Genomic DNA, 24600 nt, shown 5'->3' on the forward strand with positions numbered 1-24600 from the left:
CTTTCCGTAGGCTCCCCACGAGAGTTCAGTTTCAATGACCATCACCACGATCCCAAACATCCCAAAGATGAGCGCGTAGTCGCTCAGTCGCTTTCTTTTCTCAAACAAGGCCCTCCTGTGCCCGAGCTTCTGTCCGATGTTCTGGTTCTTCTTTTTGCCCGATTTGCTCCCGCTGTGGCTACATCCACCCCCTCCTCCTCCTCCTCCGCCTCCTCCGTCCCCCGTAGCGTAAGGCATGAGGGTGGTGGAGTTGTTGTCCGGCTTGGAGGCGAGCGTGTCGGACGCGTCCGCCGCAGAGACTGGCTGCAGTGGCTGGGACTCCGAGTCAAACTCGTGCAGGTTTCTGCGGGACGAGCTCAAGTTGCTGAGCGGCCGCATCACGCCGCCGTTGTATCTGCAGCTGCTCATGGTTATTTGGGTGTAAGAGTTACTCTCTCTGTGGCTGCTGGCCGGGCTGCCCCGAATCTCCTGCCGGTTGAGCTCGCGGTGAGGTTGGTGGTGGTGGTGATGATGATGTCTGGATGAACTACCATGACTAGAAGGCGTGAACTCGCTGTATTGAGCGCCTTGCCTGGTTGAAGATGAGACGGACGGTGTCCTTAAAGTTCCCAGCGGCGTCCCGTGCGAATGCTGGCTTTTCCTCGCATCCTCGCAGGTGGAGGAGTTGTTGCAGGTGCAGTGCCTGATGGAGCGCTCTTCCTCCCGCCCGCAGTAGTGCTGGTGCTGCTGGTGCTGGTGCTGCTGCTGCTCTGGATAGAAATCGTTCTGCAACTGCAATGGGGTTTCCATGTCAGAGCTGCCGATTAAAGCAGAGCCCCGTTCATGCACCCTACCGAGGGGGCGTTGTGATGAGGAACGGAGGATAAAAGCTGGCGCGAGGATGGACCCACATCGGCTTCTGTAGAAGTGCGAGCGCGCTTCCGATTGGTCGAACGACCCAAAACAACTGGACTGACGTCACGCAAGGAAGGTGGCAACATGCGGTTCAAATGTGCAGACCGTGGTAAGTTTTACATTCACAAATGTTAATGGTCTGAAAGGATATCGCGCATTTCAAGGCTGACATGAAGGTTTGTTTTGAAACCTTACAAGGACTTTCAATCCGCGATCGAAGCAATCAGAAATATGGACATTTACAAAGAATTAAATTCCTCTTCTTTATTTTGATTATAGCTACACCACGTATTCTACTTCCTCTTTCATGTGAATATATATTTTCTTTAATATCTTTGATATGAATGTTATACGTTCATTACCATAGGGTTAACGTTCATTATATAGCACTTGTTGTTAAAAATGTTTTATGATGTTGGAATTATTTTAAACATTAGGCTATATGTGGAACATCGTATATTTTAAAATGTTACATGTATGATTTATGGAAATTAATGTAAAAAAAAAAAAGTTAAACTGCAGGCATTCACAATAACTGATCTTGGCTGTTTACTCTGAACCTTTGGAAATATTTTGTCTTCATTGATCATAATGATTTATAGACTTATTCTTTGACTTATAGGAATGGAATTTCAGGGCAGATTAATTATAAATCACTTAAATACCTGATGGTCATAAATTCATAGTTTTTTTCTCTCTCTCTATAGCTTGATAAAAGTATTGAGTTCACGTAGTTGTAGTGTAACAGCGCAGAGCTTCTGGGTTGTACGTCAGAACGTAGGCTGACTATTGGCCACCATCACACACATGACCAGCGTCTGCCAATAGTGAGCCTACGTTGTGACGTACAACCCAGGAGCGCTGCGCTGTTACACTACGTGAACTCGCATCAGAGACCCACACAGAAGAAAATTATTAGTTTAATAAAGTATGTTTTTTCGTAAGTTTTTTTTGCGCACAAAAAGTGTTCTCGGTAGTGAAAAGGCTCCTCGAACAAGAATACAATGTAGGACGGGACTTTTGTCATTGGGGAATTGATTGGAAACTCGGATGGTTGTGGTTTGCTATTGGTGGATCTCATGTGAGTGACAGGTTGCCCGCCCTCACGCCAGTAAACATCATCAGAGAAGAGAAGAGATAATGCTGCAAGAGGGAGTGATTACATTTCAATTAAAGATTAACGAGGGCACAAGAATGAATTTTTTTTTAGCATGGACAAATTATTTATATAATAAATACTGAAACATTCCATAACAAATTAAGAATTGTCCATTTTGATTTCATGATGACTTTAATTGGTTAACTGTAATTTACCTTACGATGAAAACTAGATGGTTTATCATTGCATTATACAGTACAGTATGTAATTTTACTGTAAAATGTATGGGTTTTGAAAGGGAAAAACTATGAATTACTGTAAAATGTATGGTGAAAAACCTTATAAGGACTTTCAAATCCTTGCATAATCACATATGGTTATATTTTATATAAATAATTGGCCTACTCATTTTTGTAATCAGTAATGCAAATGTCGGTGTTTTGTGTTACATTTATGTTATTTAGTTAATGTTTATTGCATTAAGTGTCGTGTGTGTTACCCTGATGGTGTTTTTTGTGAGTGACCATGAGACACCAGAAGTGCTGCGCTGTTACACTACGTGAACTCACATTAGAGGCATCCCACACAGAAGAAAATGATTAGTTGAATAAAGTACGTTTTTTCGTACGTTTTTATTTTTGTGCACAAAAAGTGTTCTCGTCGCTTGATAAACTTAAGTTTGAGCCACTGTAGTCACTTGGACTATTTTAACAATGTCTTTAATAACTTTCTGGGCTGGCTATAGTTTAAATTACAATAGAAGTCTATAGAGGAGTGAGACAGCTCTCAGATTTCATCAAAAATATCTTAATTTGTGTTCCGAAGATGAACGAAAGTCGTACGGGGTTGGAACAACACGAGGGTGAGTACTGACAGAATTGTAATTTTTCGGTGAACTAACCCTTTAAACACTCTTTCTGGAGCATGTTAGATTTGTAGGCATGCACATTTTTAATAAAAAAAATTAAGTAAAAAAGTAAAGGATTCAAAAACTCACTCATAACTACCAAAAGACTTGGGATGCATCTGAAATCACATACTCTCTTGAGTAATTACTTATTTTGAATAAGTAATCACTATGTGACTGCTAAAAAATTATGTTCTATATATATAAATATGTGTGCAGTATTAATGTAATCTGGACATACTACATTCGCCATGTTGTCATTATCATGTGACCTACCACCAGCATCATTTGCGTCACTTCACTGCCTTTGGCTGCATCCGAAGTCACATAGGCGAAAAACAGTATGTGACAAATGAAGTATGTCCGAATTGATGACCAGATGACCTACTACTTCCAGCTAAAAATCTGAAGAGTAGCCTACATACGATGAACACTTGACTATCCCATGAGGCCACGGGAGATGATTTATGAATGACAGTACAGCAAAGAGAGCATAGGTCACGTGATAATGACAACATGGTGAATGTAGTAGGCCCTATGTCTAGATTACATTCATACTTCACACAAATACTATAGAACATACACTTTTTTAGTGGTTGTAAAGTAATTACTTATTCAAAACAAGTAGCCTACCTACTCAAGAGAGTATGCTATTTCAAACGCAGCCATTCACAAATCCTCTCCTGAGGCCACATGGGATAGTAAAGTGTCCATAGTATGCACATTTCAGAATCTCGAAGTAGCAGGTCATCCGGGTACTTTTTGCCTATGCCCTTATGAGAACTGTGATCACATACTGTTTTTCGCCTACTAACCTATATAGTGAGAAGTAGGCCTTTGTGATTTCGGATACAGCCATTCACCAGAAAGTATCTGAATGAATTGTTTTAGTGAACCGATTCAAAAGATCCGATTCACTGGGATAAATAAAAATCGCCACTAGTCAGTAGTGAGCGCTGACCACCTGGTTTACTCGCGAGACGGACATTTTAAACAGTATTGATTGAAAGCAAACAAGTATATTTCAACACTTTCCCGACAAAGCCAAACTGGTTAATTCTCAGTAACTCTGGGTTCATTTTCAATGAAGTCTATCATAAATGATGGTGCACTGTCGTTTAATGTAAATTTACATATTATTCCATGCGTCTGCTCAACAAAACGGCGTCAATAGATCCAGTGAGAATCAGTCCGCTTATGCATAGCCATAACTTGAATCTCAGCACTCGTGAAAGAGTCGCTGCAGTGTTACCGCAGTCACAGCACGTCACCTCGCAGCGTCAGCAGCCTCTGAAAACGCGTTTGTTATTGTTGTCTCGCCTCTTGCCAACCTGCATCTTTATGAAGCGAGATCACAGAACTGCTGTCAATCAAATCACCAGCTGCTCAGTCGGGCATCACGGAGACAGAGTTTGAATGAAAGGAAAATAGCAAACCTCGGAAACGAGATCGATTGGAACAGTGCATGTTCCAACCCCTGCTGTCATTCAAAGACATGTGATGGTTCTGTGTACTGCTGCATTCTCCCATAGGAAACGAGTTTCTTGTCAGTTTAATTCAGTTATGTCTCGTGTTTTAATTTATTTTTATATTTTATGTCATTTTTATTTTATTCCAAAAACGGATGAAACAATTACTATTTTAATTTTGGTTTCATTCCCTTTCTTTTGATACACTATATGTATGTCAATACATTATTAAATACATAAATATATTATAATAATTAAAATACAGTAGGCTACATGTCTAATGTAAAGTTCCTATAGGCTACTCTTTCTCGGTCGACTGTGACTACACGTGCGTACCTTCACGGCCACCGTAGTTACAGATGTTACAACCGGCTAGCGTATGATTACGCTGTCTTCATTCATTAAATACACTAGACACACAATACAGCCGGTGAAATATCCCAAAGACTCAGAACGTGCATAGAAATGGTTCGAGTTAAACAGGGTTATCTGGTCATTACCGATGACCGAAGCCGATGCGAGGCTGTTTATTGACAAAGCAATCATTCATTAGCTTGCCGTGCTTTGTTAGAGAGAAATGCTACTCTTGTCCAAAAATCAGCTCATTACGGTTGATAGATAGTGAATTCGGGCAGCGACGAATGATTGTATTGATTGAATCGATTGATTTGCATGGCATTATGCGAGAACCTGGATTCAGCTGATGTTAACGCATAGGAGAGAGTGAACAATGAGGAGAAAGAAAGGACAGTCAGCATCCTCACATCATGTGGATCCCTCGGGTAGGCTGTGTTAAGTTTGACAGTATGAACTTGAGATAAGAGCCTGTTCATTCGCTTCCATAATGAATGACGATGATTTAATAATGTTTTATTTAATGTGACTGGTCATCCTAAATAAAAAGAGCATTCATTTGAGTCTGCTACCCTACCCATCATAACAATGATAAATAGATGCAAATGAACGCAAATATTCGTCATCGCCGTTTATTATATTTATAGCCTATTGATTTATATTTATATAAATTATAAAAATATAATAATATATTCACACATATATTATGTATATACTTTTTTTAGATGCGATTAATCGATTAGATAGCCTATTTTTGTGAAAAAGAGGGATGCTTTTTAAATGCTCAAAAAGTGAATAAATGGATTATAACTACTGCATAAATATAATTTAGTAGGCTACCATAAAATCCCATAAAAATGCAAAATAGCCTATTAAATAAATAAAAAAACATTATCGAACTAAATATAACCTACAATCAGAAAGAAAAATTCAAGGCATTTATGCGAACAGAACCATAGGGTTAAAAATGAATATTTTAATACATTTTATATATTTTAATTAATCAAGACAGAGATTTTCACTCATATGCCTCGTCCTTTCCTCTGGGAAGTTCTAATAGCCTAAAATATAAACATATATGAGCAGATTAAGTTACCTCTGTAGTCTGTATCTCTAATTTGGTTTCATATGGATTACATAATAAAAAATGTATTCTGAATTGGTTCATTTAAGAATTCTATAGATATCTTTCTTATCCTGACTGAGGCACGTAGCCTATACAATAAGTTTTGGTTCATTTTTGTGACGTGTTCCAGAAAGTGTCACGATCCCACACAAGAACACAAGAGATAGATCCAATCGCAGTAGTCTTTATTGAGAGTAATCCGAATACGCGGTCAAGTCCAGGCATGGGTCAAAAGCCAAAAGAGCAATCCAACATACAAGGAAAGAACAGGCACGAAACGAAACACAGAAGTGGCGTGATAAATACAAGGACTCCGTGACACATACTAAAACAGAAAGGGTATATATACACAGGGAATATACAATGATAATGGGGAAATGGCTGAGTGCAATGATCAGTGATAAGGAACAGCCGAGTGCAATGAGAAGACAAGGATCGTGGGAAATGTAGTTCAATAGTGTGATGGACACCGTGGGGAAGGAGGACATCTAGTGGTGACCCAAGGAACATAAACCAGACACTGTGACATAACCCCCCCTCTACGGAGCGGCTACCAGACGCTCCAAGACGTGACCGACAAACAAGAGTCCAGGCGAAAGGTGGACTGGTGGAGGATCAGGGGGAGGGATGGGGGGCCAGGTCCATGGAGGGAAACAAGGACAGGGAGTGACAGTTCATCTGGCGACCAGGGCGAAGACGACAATCCATCGGGCGGCCAGGGCGGAGACTTTCCCTCGGGCGGCCAGGGTGGTGAAGACCCCTCGGGTGGCCACGGTGGAGACGACCAGGACGAAGACGACCCCTCGGACGGCCACGGCGGTGAAGACCCCTCAGGCGGCCACGGTGGAGACGACCAGGGTGAAGACGACCACTCAAGCGGCTACGGCGCAGCAACAGACACCAGCTCAGGAACCACAACAGCTGTGCAGGCGACCGGCTCCGGATCAGCTGTGCAGGCGACCGGCTCCGGATCAGCTGTGCAGGCGACCGGCTCAACTGGTGTGCCGTGAACAGTCACCGGATCGATAGACGTGACCTGAACACTCCTGGGAAACTCTAGGATCTTGAATAGTGTAGAGAAATATCCCAATAGAGTTTCAGCGGCTATGGCGATAGCGGGCAGTTCAGGGACGGCCTCCGGGATGCCAGCGGCCTGTTCGGGCACTGCCTCCGGGAAAACAGCGAGCTGCTCGGGTACGGCCTCCGGGAAAACAGCAGGCTGCTCGGGCACTGCCTCCGAGAAAACAGCGAGCTGCTCGGGTACGGCCTCCGGGAAAACAGCGGGCTGTTCGGGTACGGCCTCCGGGAAAACAGCAGGCTGCTCGGGCACTGCCTCCGAGAAAACAGCGAGCTGCTCGGGTACGGCCTCGGGGAAAACAGCGGGCTGCTCGGGCACGGCCTCCGGGAAAACAGCGGGCTGCTCGGGTACGGCCTCGGGGAAAACAGCGGGCTGCTCGGGCACGGCCTCCGGGAAAACAGCGGGCTGCTCGGGCACGGCCTCCGGGAAAACAGCGGGCTGCTCGGGCACGGCCTCCGGGAAAACAGCGGGCTGCTCGGGCATGGCCTCCGGGAAAACAACGGGCTGCTCGGGCACGGCCTCCGGGAAAACAGCGGGCTGCTCGGGCATGGCCTCCGGGAAAACAGCGGGCTGCTCGGGTACGGCCTCTGGGAAAACAGCGAGCTGCTCGGGTACGGCCTCCGGGAAAACAGCGGGCTGCTCGGGCATGGCCTCCGGGAAAACAGCGGGCTGCTCGGGCACGGCCTCCGGGAAAACAGCGGGCTGCTCGGGCATGGCCTCCGGGAAAACAGCGGGCTGCTCGGGCACGGCCTCCGGGGTGTGATCAGTCTCCGGATGGGCGGACGTATGTTTTCCCGTTCTCCGCCCGCGATGGCGAGATGGTGGCTCTGATCCGTCCCTCACCAGTCCAGGGACGAAGGGGGGCCAAGGTGGAGGGTGGTATTGGACTTGTTCTCGACCACCTCCTCCTCTGCGACCTCCCCGGGTCCCACGAAAAATAACTAGGCGGGTTCCCTCAAAAAAATCTCTCCTCTCCCGCTCGATGGCTGGGGAAGAGAAGTTAGAACACATACCGCTGGATCTAGGTGTGACGGAGTCCTTCTGTCACGATCCCACACAAGAACACAAGAGATAGATCCAATGGCAGTAGTCTTTATTGAGAGTAATCCGAATACGCGGTCAAGTCCAGGCATGGGTCAAAAACCAAAAGAGCAATCCAACATACAAGGCAAGAACAGGCACGAAACACAGAAGTGGCGTGATAAATACAAGGACTCCGTGACACATACTAAAACAGACAGGGTATATATACACAGGGAATAGACAATGATAATGGGGAAATGGCTGAGTGCAATGATCAGTGATAAGGAACAGCCGAGTGCAATGAGAAGACAAGGATCGTGGGAAATGTAGTTCAATAGTGTGATGGACACCGTGGGGAAAAGGACCTCTAGTGGCTACCCAGGGGACATCACCCAGACATTGTGACAGAAAGAAGAAAAATCCCGGCGCGTTCGTCATGCCAGAATTAAACCCTGATTCTAGAACAATGTGTATGCGCCACGTGGCCAGGTGTGCCAAAACGCTTATTATAAACTTCAATATTTCATACAATATAATCACAGAACGCAATAGCACAACGTGCTTTAACATAAAAAAGCCACCGTGGATATAAATAATTCAGCACCGGACCAGGATATTGAGACCAGAGGGGGATGCCCCCCCCCCAGCAAATCGCCACCTATAATATCACACGGCTGGTAAAGGCTCTCAGCCAATCAGATTTGAGACCAAGAAAGTTTTGTGTGTATGTGTATATGTATATGTGTATATATATATAAATATTCATATGCAGTATACTCTGAATATTAGAGCAGTGTTGTCTTCCTAGCACAGTAATAAGCCTCTCAAGGGCATGCATTGTGTTTTTGCCACAGTTAAGGAAATGCTTAATTCCAACAGAGCCAGACACTACCATTCCAGAGACTCCTGAAACCAAACGTCCATCAGGATCATCTTTCTCCACTGCCCTTTCTGACTCTGACTCAGATATTGAGATATCAGGCAGTTCCATGATGCCAGTCAGGTCAGTCATCAACTCCAGTATTTGTGCTTGAGGCATTGTAAATAAATTACATAATATAAAGCACCCTCTCAATGAAAAAATGTTGCTGCAGTAAAACCCTGTTAAAGTCGGCATGAAACCGAAGTTGCGATAGTCTTTTCTTCCCTTTTGTGATGTATATCTGAGTGAAAAGGCTTCTCGAACAAGAATACAATGTAGCAACGGGACTTTTGTCATTGGGGAATTTATTGGATGGTCGGATGGTTGTGGTTTGCTATTGGTGGATCTCATGTGAGTGACAGGTTGCCCGCCCTCACGCCAGTAAACACATAATCAGAGAAGAGAAGAGATGATGCTGCAAGAGGGAGTGATTACATTTCAATTCAAAATTACGAGGGCACAATAATTAAAAAAAAAATAGCATGGATAAATTATTTATAATAAAGACTGAAACATTCCATAAAAAATTAAGAATTGTCCATTTTGATTTTATGATGAATTTAATTGGTTAACTGTAATTTACCTTACGATGAAAACTAGATGGTTTATCATTGCAAGTATGTAATTTTACTGTATAATGCTGTCAAATTTATGGTTTTTGAAAATAAATACTATGAATTGCTGTAAAATTTATGGTGAAAAAACATATAAGGACATTCAAATCCTTGCATAATTACATATGTTTATATTTTATATAAATAAATACTAATTTTTGTAATCAGTAATGCAAATTAGGGTGTTTTGTGTTACATTTATGTTATTTAGTTAATCTTTATTGCATTATTTAAGTGTCGTGCGTGTTACCCTGATGGTGTTTTTCATTTGTTTTGAGTGACCATGTTCATTGATTTGGTAGTTCAAGTTGATATATTGGTATGGTATATTAACATTATGTCACTTAAAGGGTTAGTTCACCCAAAAATGAAAATAATGTCATTAATGACTCACCCTCATGTCGTTCTAAGCCCGTAAGACCTCCGTTCATCTTCGGAACAAAGTTTAAGATATTTTAGATTTAGTCCGAGAGCTTTCTGTCCCTCCATTGAAAATGTATATACGGTATACTGTCCATGTCCATAAAGGTAATATAAACATCATCACAGTAGTCCATGTGACATCAGTGGGTTAGTTAGAAGTTTTTGAAGCATCGAAAATACTTTTTGGTCCAAAAATAACACAAAATAAGACTTTATTCAGCATTGTATTCTCTCCCGGGTCTGTTGTCAATCCTTCACAGTTACGCTGATGGCGTAAGACGCTGATGACGTGTTATCTGGTGCGCCCGAGCTTCATTTATAGACTGAGGGAAACGCACGCTGTAAAAGTGTCTCATCCGCGACATGCACATTTACGCACCATTAAAAAAATGATATCCACGCAAACAATGTAGAATAGCTTGAATATAGCGTGCGTCTCCCTCAGACTGTAAACGAAGCTCGGGCGCACCAGATAACACGTCATCAGCGTCTTACGTCAGCAGCGTCACTGTGGAGTCCTGAACGCAGATTCACAACAGACCCGGGAGAGAATACAATGCTGAATAAAGTCTTATTTTGTGTTATTTTTGGACCAAAAAGTATTTTCGATGCTTCAAAAACTTCTAACTAACCCACTGATGTCACATGGACTACTTTGATGATGTTTTTATTACCTTTATGGACATGGACAGTATACCGTATATACATTTTCAATGGAGGGACAGAAAGCTCTCGGACTAAATCTAAAATATCTTAAACTGTGTTCCGACGATGAACGGAGGTCTTACGGGCTTAGAACGACATGAGGGTGAGTCATTAATGACATTATTTTCATTTTTGGGTGAACTAACCCTTTAATGAAATGCACAGTTATAAGTTGTAAGATATCCAGGCACCAATCTGCCATCCCATAAAACATGACACATTGTTAGTATATTTTTTACGGTGAACTTCTTGCCCGACAGGAGGTTTTTTTACTCTAAATTGAATGGGATATATAATAATATTTTGTAATTTATATATATATGCTTTATACTTTGATATCAAGGCAAGTAGAGCGTAAGAAAAAAGCGCCATCGTCTGAGGATGAACTATCACTGTCTGACGAGGAGGAAGTAACTGTGGTGAAGATTGAGAGAAGACTGAAGCACAACAGAACAACAAGATCTACCTCACAAGCTCTACAAACACAACAGAAGGGGTCACGAATGGTAAAAACAAGCATTTTCTAGACCCAGTCTGACAGTTTTGGGTGCATCCCAGCCATCGTTTGGGTTGCATGGCAATAATCATCTCTTTGACGTTTTAGGTGACCAATAGCGCGCACCCCTCGCCCTTGAAGACGTCTGGGATAGCAGGTACAGATGAGCAGAGTCACTCCATCAATCTAAACTGCTCCCATGATAAAAACTCATTGATCGCTTGGATGGTTTCAGTATTGCTGAATCCAGCTGAGTCTGAGGTGAAGATGCATTTGCTGCATTGATTCGTGTGTTGCTGAGCTGTGTTGACATGCTCTGCTTTCCAGCGGCTGATGCGGTCCAGGAGAGGAGACAGCAGCAGATGTGTGGCACTTCCCAGGAGAGCGACAGCTCCCGTCGCAGCAGAAAGAGGCGGGCCTCTGAGGTGAGCTCACACACAGTCATTGAATTAACGTGGGTCGTTCCCTCGCTGATCCTCTCAAGACTGACAGCAAGGAGTTTTGTGCCGCTGCAAATCCACCGTGGCTAAATTGAAGAGAGTGTCCCGATCAAGGACACCGACAGTATGTCTTTCTACCTGTGACTGCCAGGTTACGGTTAATCCCTTTTCAAGATGATGTATTAGTCTATTTGTCATTGGCGAGGGTGTGTGCTTATGGAGCGCTGCAGGGAGGACGTATTTTTGTAGGCCAATGCAGAAGTTCGTATCACCCTGGTTCCCTCGACAAACACCCAATAGGATTTTTCCATTGGCCTTTGAATTGCAGAAAATGAGCTCTGATATCAACAAAAGTTTACGATTCTAACATGTTTTGTTCATCATGGTAATCTTCACCAATTAACGTTTGAAGCCTAAATACAACCAGCAGAAGTAAGAAGCTAAATATAGGTTATAATCGATCAACACTATTGTCTCGTGACTTAAACGTTTAACTCTTTCAGTCTTTGTTTAACCCTCTGGGACTGTTGGTCAAAAATGACAGAATTAATATATATATATTTTTTTTAATTAAGTGATTTTATGGTAATAAATTGTATTTGCGCAGTAGTTATAATCCATTTATTCACTTTTTGAGCATAGACCTGAAAATGAAATCTCCAACTTAAACTGTCATAAATCTTTAATGCTTTGAAGCACAAACTTAAGTTTTTAAAGACATTTGGCAGATAATTGCTGAAGTTAAAAAAAGTGAACTTGAAAAAAGTGATACAATTGTACATTTATTGGTATGAAAAATGCACAAAAATAAAAATTTCATTTTTTATATGAAATATATATTTTCCAAAACATGTTTTACTCTAAAACTGAGAGAAAATCAAAGCCATAAATCTAAAAAAAGCTGTGCACCAAATTTGATATCTGAAAAAAATAGCTTTCAGTAAGAATCTGTTTGCGCGCAGTACCAAACATTTCCACATGATGAAATTCGTCATTTTTGACCGCGAACAATACAAGTGACTATTTTTTTTTAGGACCATTTAGCCTTTTTGAATCATGCCCATGATATTTTTGTGTGTTCACACAGCAAGTGCCAAAACCTTTACCAAGTTTCGTACCTTTCCAATCAAGTAAAAAATGTATAAAGATGTACAAAATGACCGAACAAAAACATATTCCCTGAAAGTCTGAGTTAAAATACTTTGCAAGAGTTCCATTATAAACTCAACGAGGCTGTGAAAACGGACTAGTGAGCAGATGAGTTTATCTGTTCGATATTATGATGTCTCGAAAACATCTGTAGTCCCATTTAGACACTTGTTAGCAAGTAAAAAGCTTTAAAAAAGACAAGTAAAAGCAGACAAGTACACAAGTAAAAGCTTATCCCAAGGGGGTATGTATGTAAAATAAAACATCTATCAACATCTAAATATCTTAAGCTTGTGTTAATCACAGACCTTATTTCAAAACCAAAAATCCGTTCATTGACTTATGGAAACGGAAGTGCTAAAACTCTTTTCTCTGGGTTTGGCCTACAAAAAAAGCATGATCCCTGCAGTATTCAGGGAAGTGGGCCACAACAGTGTTTCATGTCTCATTAGATGGATGATTCAGAGGAAGAAGGGCCTGAGCCAGGATCTAAAGATCAGGAACGTATGCTGAGAAAACTCCAGAGGAAGTTCCCTCATCTGAACAAGAATGTGAGTCATCACTGACAGAGGCTGGCCATTTTGGTATGTACACCAGATATTTGTTTGAGCTTGAGGGCTAAAGTTGAAGTGTGCGACTTCCCACAGGAACTCAGGGATGTGCTTCAGGAACACAGCTGGCTTATCGAGGATGCCTTGGAAACACTACGAATGTTCTCTGATCTTGGTGAGGTTTGATAGGATATGTATTATAGATTTAAAAGCGCAATTGACATTATAGTATTATAGTATTTCAAAAGCAGTTTGACAGTAGTAATACAGTTTTCATGAAACAATAGCCAATGGATATTTTACTATCCCATGAGGCCACTGTAGAGGAGTCTTCATAGTTATAAATAGCAGAGAATGGTGTTACAACTGACATCGTAGATCGCAAAAATGATGACATGGGGGAAGTTTGCTTAAAACAACAGCATTGATCAAAACTGCCTAACGTTACTGAATGAAATGTCGACCCAGGACGAGCTATTGGACTGTGAAGCTTTGGGGGTGTTGATGGACTCGATCTACTCCATCTATGTTTTGATCATCGTTCTGAATCCCATCTGGATGTAGTCTTTGACAAAAACATGATTTTCTCAGCTTCTTGCTCCAAAATGTTTCTTTTTTTTTTTTACTTGCCCACATTCAAGTGTTGATAAAAAATTATTCATGAAGCTAGAATAATTGCATTTTATTTTATATATATACCGGTATATATGTTTTGATATATTGCATGTTCAGATATTCATATAACAGAATATTCTGGGGGACATGAAACCTTTGAGAAAATGATTAAAAATAGCTGGAGATGGCTGGCAATTTTTTCAAAAACCCTGGCGGGGGAAAAGTTAATGTAAAACGGTTCCAGAAACCGATACTTGGGTTTGACAACTGTAATTTTGGTGCCCCAAATTGCTGGTATGATGGAAAAACCGAGCATCTTTTTTGCTAATTTTACACAGGTAAAGTGTATATTTTTTAGTTTGTGCCTCTTGACACCAAATGGAATTGCAATGTATACATATTTATTAAAATACATTTATTGATTACATGTTTATTTTGGAATTATTTATGCACTATTAAATTCAATGTTTATTTATTTATTTTACAGTATAACTGGTCTTTTTAAAAATTAAAGATTTTACCTAAAATGTCGACTTATGGCCATGTTTTTTTTCAACCAGAAAAAGGTTCTCAAGTAAAATTTTAAGTCTGAGCTGGACTGATGTTTTTAATAGCATAAATGTAACTGCTAGTTGCTTTGCAATTACAATTCGAATTGAATTTTAGAACATGATAGCAAATGAGAACAAAAGTGTCATAATTGCCCTAAAGCTTACATTCTTTCTGTATGTTTAGTGGTTGAGTCTGAGGATGATGCCTCTCAAGTATCCACTGCTGCCAAACGCACCAGACGGGTCGCAAATACCCGCCAACAAGCTCAGGTTCCCCAACTTCCCAGCCCACCCCAACCGAAACCACGCAGACCTCTTGGCGGGACCAAAACACCTCAGAGGAGTGCAAAGCAGTCGGTAGTCACGAAAAACGTATATGTGAGCTCGTCGGAGGAGTGCAGTGACTCTGAGGCCTCTATGGTGAATGTATTACTGGACTCTGACTCTGACCAATCAGAGGAGACTCTATCCAAACTCAAATCGGAGATCCTCAGCTTCTTTCAGAGCGCCTCTCTGGATGAGCTCACACTCATTGCAGGATGCTCTTTGAAGAAGGCTCAGAAAATCACAGAGCTGAGACCCTTTAAAAGGTGGAAAGACCTGGTGAGAGAACTGTGCATTTTGCTTTCTGATTAGAACTGCCGGAACATTTAGGTCATGATCAAAGAGCAACACTTTTGCTCATCTCTTTCTCAGGACGATGCCATGCACAGAGGAAATGGTCTTTCCATTGAGCTGCTGGCAGGATGTCGGGAGGTTCTGAAGGAAAGGGAAGTTGTTAAAGGTCTCATGAGCAAGTGCGAGGAGATATCGGTGAAACTGATCCAAGACGTGACCCAAATGATGAACAATGGCCCGGGCTCTATGAGCCAGCCCCAGATCCTCACTAGCACGTACGATTTAACATCATAGATTGTGGAAAAAATTGGCATTTTCATTGTTGAGTGATTAATATTTCTCTGAGTTAAATATTTTTTATGTTTTTGTCTAGATTCCAGTTGAAACCGTACCAGCTGATTGGACTGAACTGGCTGGCTTTACTACATCAGAACAAACTTAGTGGAATCCTGGCAGATGAGATGGTAATGGATTAAAAGTCACTTTATAAATATTTAATGATATTATGAATATGATCTCAATGTTCATTACATGGCATGGACTGCATATTTAATCACTAGGATGGACTTTCTTCATTTAGGGTTTGGGGAAGACCATCCAGGCCATCTCGTTCCTGGCATACCTCTATCAGGAAGGGAACCATGGGCCTCATCTGATCACCGTTCCTGCTTCTACACTTGGTGAACAGAGCAATGCGCATCTAAATAACCATCAGCATAAAACATCCAACCGTCTGAATCATCTTAATTAGTTTTGACTTTTACAGATAATTGGGTCCGGGAACTGAAACTTTGGTGCCCCAGTTTCAAAGTGCTTGTATATTATGGTAAAACCAAGAATCTTTTTGCAAATTCTTTTTTTGTTTTGCTCTTCACTAAACACACAAAATGCATTTTGAAAATAATTGCACACCTTAGAACTTTCCCCAACCGTAGATATATATATAAATATAATATACTAATAAACTATTTATTTGCTTGGTCATGGTCAGTGTCGTTGTGGGTTTTGGTTCTTTTGCTGTTGTACTGTAAGGGCCTTTGAAATAACTGAAATCATTTGGTGAAGTGATATGGAACTGTAATGCGGTCAAGACCTGTATACATACGGGGCTGTTGAATGCTTGAATCCGATTGGTTAACAAACGTTCTAAGGTGTGCAATTATTTTCAGGGAAACGCACACATGGCTAAAGTAGTTCCAGTCAGGTCTTGACCCACATTGCTGTTTTATTCCAAATGATTTCAGTTATTTCAAAGGTCCTTACAGCCTACAACAGCAAAAGAACCAAAACCCGCAACAACACTGACCAAGCAAATAAATATACCGGTAGTCAACAATAGGACAAAAACAACACATTATATCCATGTTTTTTGCCACCAAATTACATTTTACTATGTAAGAAAAGCACGTTGGCTACTCTTACCCCCACTCAAACGCACAAACATGTCATCAATTATTCCATATACATGTATATATAGCTAGCTTATTTTTAGGTTATTTTCCCCAAACACTCCCTGAACCTACCAATGGTCGCCTCACACTCACATAGTTTGGTTGAGGCAATGCTGCTGTGTTTGGCTCGTTCGGATGCTGAGATAAACCAAAGCTTTGATAGCACTACAGTGTTTACACTTTTGTGGTAGAAAACAACCTACAAAAAGCTTCATTTACATGTTAAACTGGGAAAGGAAATGTTTTATCATGAATAAATGTCACACTTAACTTTTGATGACAGTGTCAATCTAACTGATTTATTTCTGTAGGGTCTGCCGAGGATCGCAAGTATATGCGCTACGAGATCCTGAATCATATAGTGGATTACAACATCATTGTCTCTACGTGAGTATCGAAGTTCAAGCTCTCAAGCCTTCCCTGAACCCTCGAAGAAAGGGCCGAGGCGTCATATCCTTCATAGACCACCTGCATGCAAATCCGAGAAGGGTACCAAGCATGAGGCGCCTGGGGAAATATGTATCTTTTGAGCTTTGTTACACACACAGAACCACAAGCCGTGAAGCTAGCATAGAAAAAAGCACCCTTGTTAAAGACATAATAATGATGAAATACTCAGCGTTTGAGTGAACGTGAAAAGGTCCAAGTAAAATGACCCTGTCCCATTCATTATTTATGGTAATGAAACATGGCTGTGCCTCATGTCCTGCCCCTTAATACCTCAGCTCATTAAATGGTCTCTTGTGCACAGTTACAACCTGGCTATTGGAAATAACAGTGACCGCAGCCTGTTCTGCAAGCTCAAACTGGAGTATGCCGTGTTCGACGAAGGCCACTTGCTGAAGAACATGAACTCGCTGCGCTACCGACACCTCATGGCCATCAACGTAAGATTGAAGATCCTTATAAGTTGCATGTATAGCTGTCGTCTGTAGCAACGTGTCAGTGGTCATTAAGAATAAATGCCTTGAGCTCTCTATTACAGCCACACGTCTGTTTTTTGTAAAAGCAGGACTGTGTGCGGCCCAGGTGGGGTTAAACTGCCTTTGCCCCCTCAGGCACTCAAGTTTCTCCTCCATTTGTGTCCCTCCAGGCCAAATATCGACTGCTGCTCACTGGAACCCCACTGCAAAACAACCTACTCGAGCTCATGTCCCTGCTCAACTTCATCATGCCCAGCATGTTCTCCAGCAGCACTTCACAGATCTCCAAGATGTTCTCCATGGTAGAACTTGCACACACTTAAATGTCCATCTTTTATCCACCTTATCTTTCAAAGTAAGCGCGGGCGTGGTTGCTAAATCAATCTGCCCTCTTTAGGGGATGCACTTTTATTCAAATTCCTGCTGATATTTATTTATAATTATGGCCAATTTAAAGTTAAATCCAAATAATTCCAATAATTTTAACTTTATAATGTCAAATATGAAAAAATATATATTTGGAGATTTACTAAATATTACTAATTAAATGTAAAAAGGGGAAATAAGCATGCAAAATAATATCTGCTGATAACCAGTGCACTGTTTTTTTTTGTGTGTGCTTCAGAAGATTTATTTTGTTGTTGTTTTTCTTTTCTTCTTTCTAAAAGTTTAGCACATGGGCTTAACCACCTAACAATCTTAAAAAATCAACCCGGACACCCCTAGCAGCCATCTAGCCATGAATTAGAGAAAAGCACCCTAGGACACATTAGCAACACCCTAGCAGCCACCTTGCCTTGAATTAGAGAAAAGCACCCAGAACACATTAGCAACACCCTAGCAACCACCTAGCCTTGAATTAGAGAAAAGCACACAGAAAATCTTAGCAACACCCTAGCAACCACCCAGCCATTCTCCAGAGAAAGCACCCAGAACACCCTAGCAATCACCTTGCCATGTCCTAGAAAGCACCCAGAACACATTAGCAACACGCTAGCAGCCACCTAGCCATGAATTAGAGAAAAGCACACAGAAAACCTTAGCGACCACCTAGCCATGTCCTAGAAAGCACCCAGAACACCCTAGCAACCACCTTGCCATGTCCTAGAAAGCACCCAGAACACATTAGCAACACGTTAGCAGCCACCCAGCCATGAATTAGAGAAAAGCACACAGAAAACCTTAGCGACCACCTAGCCATGACCTATAAAGCATCCAGAACACTTTAGCGATGCCCTAGTAACCACTTTGCCATGCCCTAGAGACACCCTAGCATCAAGACCAGCACCGCTCCAATTGTCTTCAGTAAATGTAAAAATGTAGTTCCAGATATTTCTTTGATCTGTCTCCACCAGAAATCTTCAGAGGAGCAGAGCAGTTTTGAGAGGGACAGGATCACCCAGGCCAAGCTCATCATGAAACCCTTCATCCTCAGACGTGTGAAGAGCGAGGTGCATCAGCATGCCTAGTCCATAAGCATTTTGCATAATGCATGTGCTCTCAAAATGCATGCCAATGTGGAAATCTGTTGGACAACATCTCAAATGCATTATTTAGTCTCACAAGCAGATGAGGCACTTTGCTTGTCGTGTCGACCCTCTGTGACTCTATGGCACTCGAGTGGTTCACTGACAGATGATGATGTGCCCGACAGGTCCTGAAGCAGTTGCCTGCCAAAGAGGAGCAGGTTGAATTTTGTGCCATGTCCGAGAGGCAACAGGACCTCTACAGCGCTCTTTTCCACAAACTGAAGCGCTCCAGTAATAGAGAAAGTACGGATTTGAGGGAGGTCTTCTTCAGTATACAGTATGTGAACTATACTGAAGTTTATTAACCATGTCTTTCTGCAGAACGTGAGCTGACCAATGTGATGATGCAGCTGAGAAAGATGTCCAACCATCCACTCCTTCACCGGCAGTATTATACCACAGAAAAACTCAAAGCCATGAGCAAACTCATGCTCAAGGTCTGAGATATTTTCATATGAAGTTTTACATGTTCACCATATTAGGTTCAGATATTATCTGATTTTAAGTAAACTGAACTCACTGTGGCAAGTCACTATCTTTTCCATCTTATTCTATCCAAGAACCATTCATTTATTAGGATTATTTATAAATATGAATAATTTTTATACAACAATTATTATTGTTATATTATAAAACAATTATTGGTAACACTGTTGACGTAGTTACACATTACTACATGATCTTACTATAGTAATAACAATAAATTATGCATAATTACAAGTAACTAACCCTAACTATAACTACAACTCTGTAGTACATGTAGTTAATTAATATTACTCAGTACTTCTTCAAGGTAGTACAATGCAACTACGTCACCTTAAAATAAAGTGTAAGCAATTATTGAACAACATTATAAAATATAATATTTTGTATAAAATATTAGGAAATATTTGTATAAGGAAAGTATGCATTTAATAAATTTCAGAGCAAGGGTTGTCAATGAACAGCTATTCGGAAAAACAAATAAATAATAATATTTTTATGATTACAACAAAAACAATTACTGAACAACAATACAAATGTGATATTTTATTTAAGAATTAAAAATACTATGTATTATTAATATTATTATTGGCCACAAACAGCTGTGTGGACAATAATTATAATAATACATTAATTCTATCAATTCTTTAATTCTGATTATTAACAATAATAATAAAATATTCTTGAAAATATAATATTTTTTATTGTTGTATAATGATGATTTAGTTCTTTTTTTAAAGCAATTTTTAAAAATTGGTTCTGCATTTTGGTCGTACACAAACAAAAAAAGATTTGTATGAGTATAGGCAATAAAACAGAAATATTGGCCAGTCTTAGTGTTTCATAAAGAGCTGCAGCAGGGAATGAGCACAATTAGGGTTTGTAGGTTGCCATCTATAACCGTATATAACATCTTGTATTGTTACGTGTGTATCTTATCTGAAGAGTCTGTGTGCTTTCCCGTTAATTGGCTGAAACATTCCAGGAGCCGAGTCACCGTGACGCAGATCCCGCCCTCATCAGAGAGGACATGGAGGTGCTCTCCGACTTTGAGTTACACGGCCTCTGTCAGCAGTATTGTGCACTGCAGGAATACCAACTCGACACAGAAATACTGCTGGACTCGGGGAAGCTCAGCCTCCTCGCACAGCTGCTGAACTCCCAGAAGGAGAAGGTTGGGGGAAAACAGATTCCGGTTATGTTCCGCAGACCAAATTACATTTTCATTAACCCTTCAGAGTATAATGAAAGTTATTTACCTGTGGAGAGAAATGCACTTCCAAATTAATGCATACTGTCAACTATAGAAGTAAGAATATACTTGGCAAAGCCGTATGACTTTCTTTTGTCTGTGGAACACAAAAGCAGACATTTAGTAGAATGTTCACACTGCTTTCTTCCATGCAATGTGGTTTGTCCTCTCATTTCCATCAGTGTAGTCACTTTCTCTCTTTCTCTCTCTCTCTTCCCCCCAGGGTGATCGAGTGGTGCTGTTTAGCCAGTTCACAATGATGCTTGATATTTTGGAGGTGTTCCTGAGGCACCATAAGCACAGATACATCCGGCTGGACGGTTCAACACCCATGAGTGACAGGTAAACACACTTATATGTCCAATGTTGCTTGGTATAGGAGTCCACCTTTCCTCCCTCCACATCATCATCATGTATGTCCTTCTGGCATCGGCTCAGGACAGGAATGAGTGACAGCGGTGATGTTGGCAGTGTGTGATGAGGTGGACCTGATGTTTATTGTGTCTTGTCACATCTGTCGTAAATCTAGGACGGTGTCCCTTCACTGACACTCAGGCTCTCCATCCGTGTCCTTGAAGATTTTGTCTGTCTTAATTTCATGGTTTTGTTGTGTGTAAATTATGTTTGAGCCATCTTGTTTTTTGTTCTACCTGTGCCGTTATTGTTTTGGCAGGTGTGGATGAGTTTATGTTTTGGGTTTTTCCAAGTAGCTGTTTTGTTTGTTAATTTGACCTTTGGACAGCCTGATGTTGGAATATTATAACCCATTTAATGGATGTTATGAAAAATGTATACTACAACTACTGATCATTTTTACTGAAAAAAAAGTATCTTGTGTACACAGAGGGTGCATTTATTTGAAATAATATAGTAAAACAGTGATATTCAAAAATATGATTACCATTTTAAATGACTGTTTCCTTTTTTATATACATTTTAAAATGTAATTTAATCCTGTGATCAAAGCTGAATTTTCAGCATCATAACTCCAGTCTTCAGTGTCACATGATCATTCTAACATCATGATTTGGTGCTCATGAAACATTTATTATTATTATTATCAGTATTAAAAACAGTACTGCTTAAAACTGCTTAATATTTTAGTGGATCGTGGTCATCAGACCAATCAGAGCAGAGCAGACCAATCACAACAGACTGGGTCATCTGACCAATCAGAGCAGAGCAGACAAATCACAACAGACCGGGCCATCTGACCAATCAGAGCTGAGCAGACCAATCACAACAGACTGGGTCATCTGACCAATCAGAGCAGAGCAGACCAATCACAACAGACCGGGCCATCTGACCAATCAGAGCAGAGCAGACCAATCACAACAGACTGGGTCATCTGACCAATCAGAGCAGAGCAGACAAATCACAACAGACTGGGTCATCTGACCAATCAGAGCAGAGCAGACCAATCAAAACAGACCGGGCCATCTGACCAATCAGAGCAGAGCAGACCAATCACAACAGACCGGGCCATCTGACCAATCAGAGCAGAGCAGACCAATCAAAACAGACCGGGCCATCTGACCAATCAGAGAAGAGTAGACCAATCACAACAGACTGGGTCATCTGACCAATCAGAGCAGAGCAGACCAATCACAACAGACCGGGCCATCTGACCAATCAGAGCAGAGCAGACCAATCACAACAGACTGGGTCATCTGACCAATCAGAGCAGAGCAGACCAATCACAACAGACCGGGCCATCTGACCAATCAGAGCAGAGCAGACCAATCACAACAGACTGGGTCATCTGACCAATCAGAGCAGAGCAGACCAATCACAACAGACTGGGTCATCTGACCAATCAGAGCAGAGGAAGCTCTCGGAAGGGAGGGGTTTAGAGGGGTTCAGACACTATACAAAAATATGCTGCAATATATATTATGACTATATTATCTATATTATGATTCAAGGTTTTTTTGGACCTTGGATGCATGTACACCTTTTGTCGGAGACCTGCAAAACTAAATTAAGAACATTTAAAACAGCATAACAGGGGCACTTTAAAACATACCAGATATGAATATATAATGAATATAATAGATATCAGCTGATAGCCGGTATGGTATCAATATATTCTGCATATAATGCGTGGTAGATGTCCACCTTAATTGAACTATTGTGATAATGATGTAAAGGCGAAGTATTACCAAAATGTGTGACAAACCACACTTTTTATTCATATAGTAGATCACTGTCCTGTTCCACCACCATTGTTTTTTTGGCCAAAGCACTTAACCCCATTATCCATAGGAACCTCTGCCACTGTTAACGTACTGTAAATCACCTTTTCACTTGTAAATCAAAGTGAAGTAAGCCAATTAAGTAAATGGACAGTAACTGTAAATCTGACTGGGCTTTTACAGAATTGGGCTGATTGACCAGTTCAACACAGACCAGGACATATTTGTGTTCCTGCTGTCCACCAGAGCCGGAGGGCTGGGCATTAACCTGACTTCTGCCAATGTGGTCATCCTTCACGATATCGACTGCAACCCTTACAATGACAAACAGGCAGAGGGCCGCTGCCACCGGGTGGGACAAACCAAGTAAGAGACGTTGCACATGTGTGTCCCACTGTAGTCTTTGCTGTTGTTTCATTGGCGTTTTGACCTCATGCTTTAATATCTGAGTGCATGTGTCCCGTTAAAGGACGGTGAAGGTGATCAAGCTGATAAGTAAGGACTCCATAGAGGACGCCATGCTTCGAATTGGAGAAAGAAAACTCAAACTAGAGCAGCACATGACCGCAACTGCAACTGAGGAGGGTGAGGATACTTTAATGAAACTCGCAGGGATTTTCACATGTGTTTTGTTGTAAAATTAATACATATATGCTTGGTTCTTCCAGATGAAGAGGACACGTTACCTGATGATATGACCTCGCTGCTCAAGGCTTCTCTTGGACTCTGAAATCTGGCTCAGACACCAAACGTACTGTGATATCGTGACACTTGACTGAAACTGAAAGAAAAGAAGTACTGTAGCACATTTAAGTTTTGCATTTTCCTACAACACCTGCAAAAATGTGAGGTTCAAACGAGCATATGTTTACTTTTCTACCGTACTTGGCAAAAATACTGTAATGTTGTTGTGTTTGTTTGATTTTTTTGTGTTTGTGGAGTTTTAAATCTGCATTTGTTTGAATACAAAAAAAAAAAGGTTGTTTAAAGAATTTTGTTTCGCAAATAAATTGTTTATTTGCTATTTCCGGAGTTAGTCTTGATTTTGTGGTTTCGGTCTCGACTCAGCATTTATAAGGTCACAGTCAATTTCCAGGTGATAATTACCTCAATCACTGATTGGAACGGTATCTTCACCTGTACAGAACATTTTTATGAGAATCAACTCAATTATATGGCCCTAATTTAGCTAATGTATAGTGTGATTCATGCCTAAAAAAAAATGTTATGGACAACATTGTCATCTTCAAGGAATAACAGTCAGATCCAAACACTGATTTGTGGGAAAAAAAAGTTTTAAGTCACTCATAGTAATTCACCTGGCTATAATCTCAAAAATAAAGGTGCTTTATTTGCATTTATGGTTCCATAAACAATCTTTAATAAACAATAAACAAACTTTTCCATCACTCAAAAAGTTATTTATATTAAAGGAATATTCTTCACACTCGCAAAAAAAATACTTTTAAGACCTGTTCACTCAAAAGCTCTTTGGGGAAATGATTATTCTATCTATGGCATAGCTGCAAAAACCTTCTTTTGAAGATATTTTAGGTGCAGACACAAAATGTGTTTTTACAGTCCTCATCATCATCATAAAAAAACATCTTAAATTTTTTTTAATTGACATATGATGGTTAAGATTCAGAAAAGCACAATTGCTTGCCGTTTTAAAAGTTATTAGTTAAATAAAAAAGCTGTAATTCATACCACAGCATGTGTGACGCTGTACT

The 24600-nt window shown here is 40.8% G+C and overlaps 2 protein-coding genes across 10 annotated transcripts in view; one reads left to right on the forward strand and one right to left on the reverse strand.

Moving 5' to 3' along the window:
* The window catches only part of kcnn2 (potassium calcium-activated channel subfamily N member 2), a 35896-nt gene extending 34939 nt beyond the window's left edge, over positions 1–957 (reverse strand). For all 8 annotated transcript variants that reach the window (XR_013796158.1, XR_013796159.1, XR_013796160.1 and 5 more), the window contains exon 1: positions 1–957. Coding sequence is in view for 4 of the 8 variants with exons in the window: in XM_079599858.1 (XP_079455984.1) it covers positions 1–789 (789 nt within the window). In the remaining 4 variants the exon portion in view is untranslated.
* smarcad1b (SNF2 related chromatin remodeling ATPase with DExD box 1b) lies at positions 897–23892 on the forward strand. Of its 2 annotated transcripts, none has more exons than XM_079599855.1 (23): positions 897–1003; positions 8830–8953; positions 10958–11120; positions 11219–11267; positions 11438–11535; positions 13152–13250; positions 13347–13425; positions 14601–15019; positions 15113–15309; positions 15408–15498; positions 15615–15714; positions 15801–15860; positions 16797–16872; positions 17237–17372; positions 17579–17710; positions 18764–18859; positions 19063–19180; positions 19259–19374; positions 20406–20594; positions 20896–21014; positions 23051–23233; positions 23337–23452; positions 23536–23892. In XM_079599855.1, the coding sequence occupies exons 1-23, from the start codon at positions 979–981 to the stop codon at positions 23595–23597; spliced, it is 2847 nt and encodes a 948-aa protein (XP_079455981.1). In that variant the 5' UTR covers positions 897–978; the 3' UTR covers positions 23598–23892. The 2 variants fall into 2 exon arrangements, with proteins under 2 accessions (XP_079455981.1, XP_079455980.1); XM_079599854.1 differs by lacking the exon at positions 897–1003 and adding an exon at positions 4716–5151.
* The last annotated feature ends 708 nt before the right edge of the window (positions 23893–24600 follow it).

The sequence above is a fragment of the Phoxinus phoxinus genome (assembly GCF_949152265.1).
Source record: "Phoxinus phoxinus genome assembly, chromosome: 23".
Classification (NCBI taxonomy): Eukaryota; Metazoa; Chordata; class Actinopteri; order Cypriniformes; family Leuciscidae; genus Phoxinus; species Phoxinus phoxinus.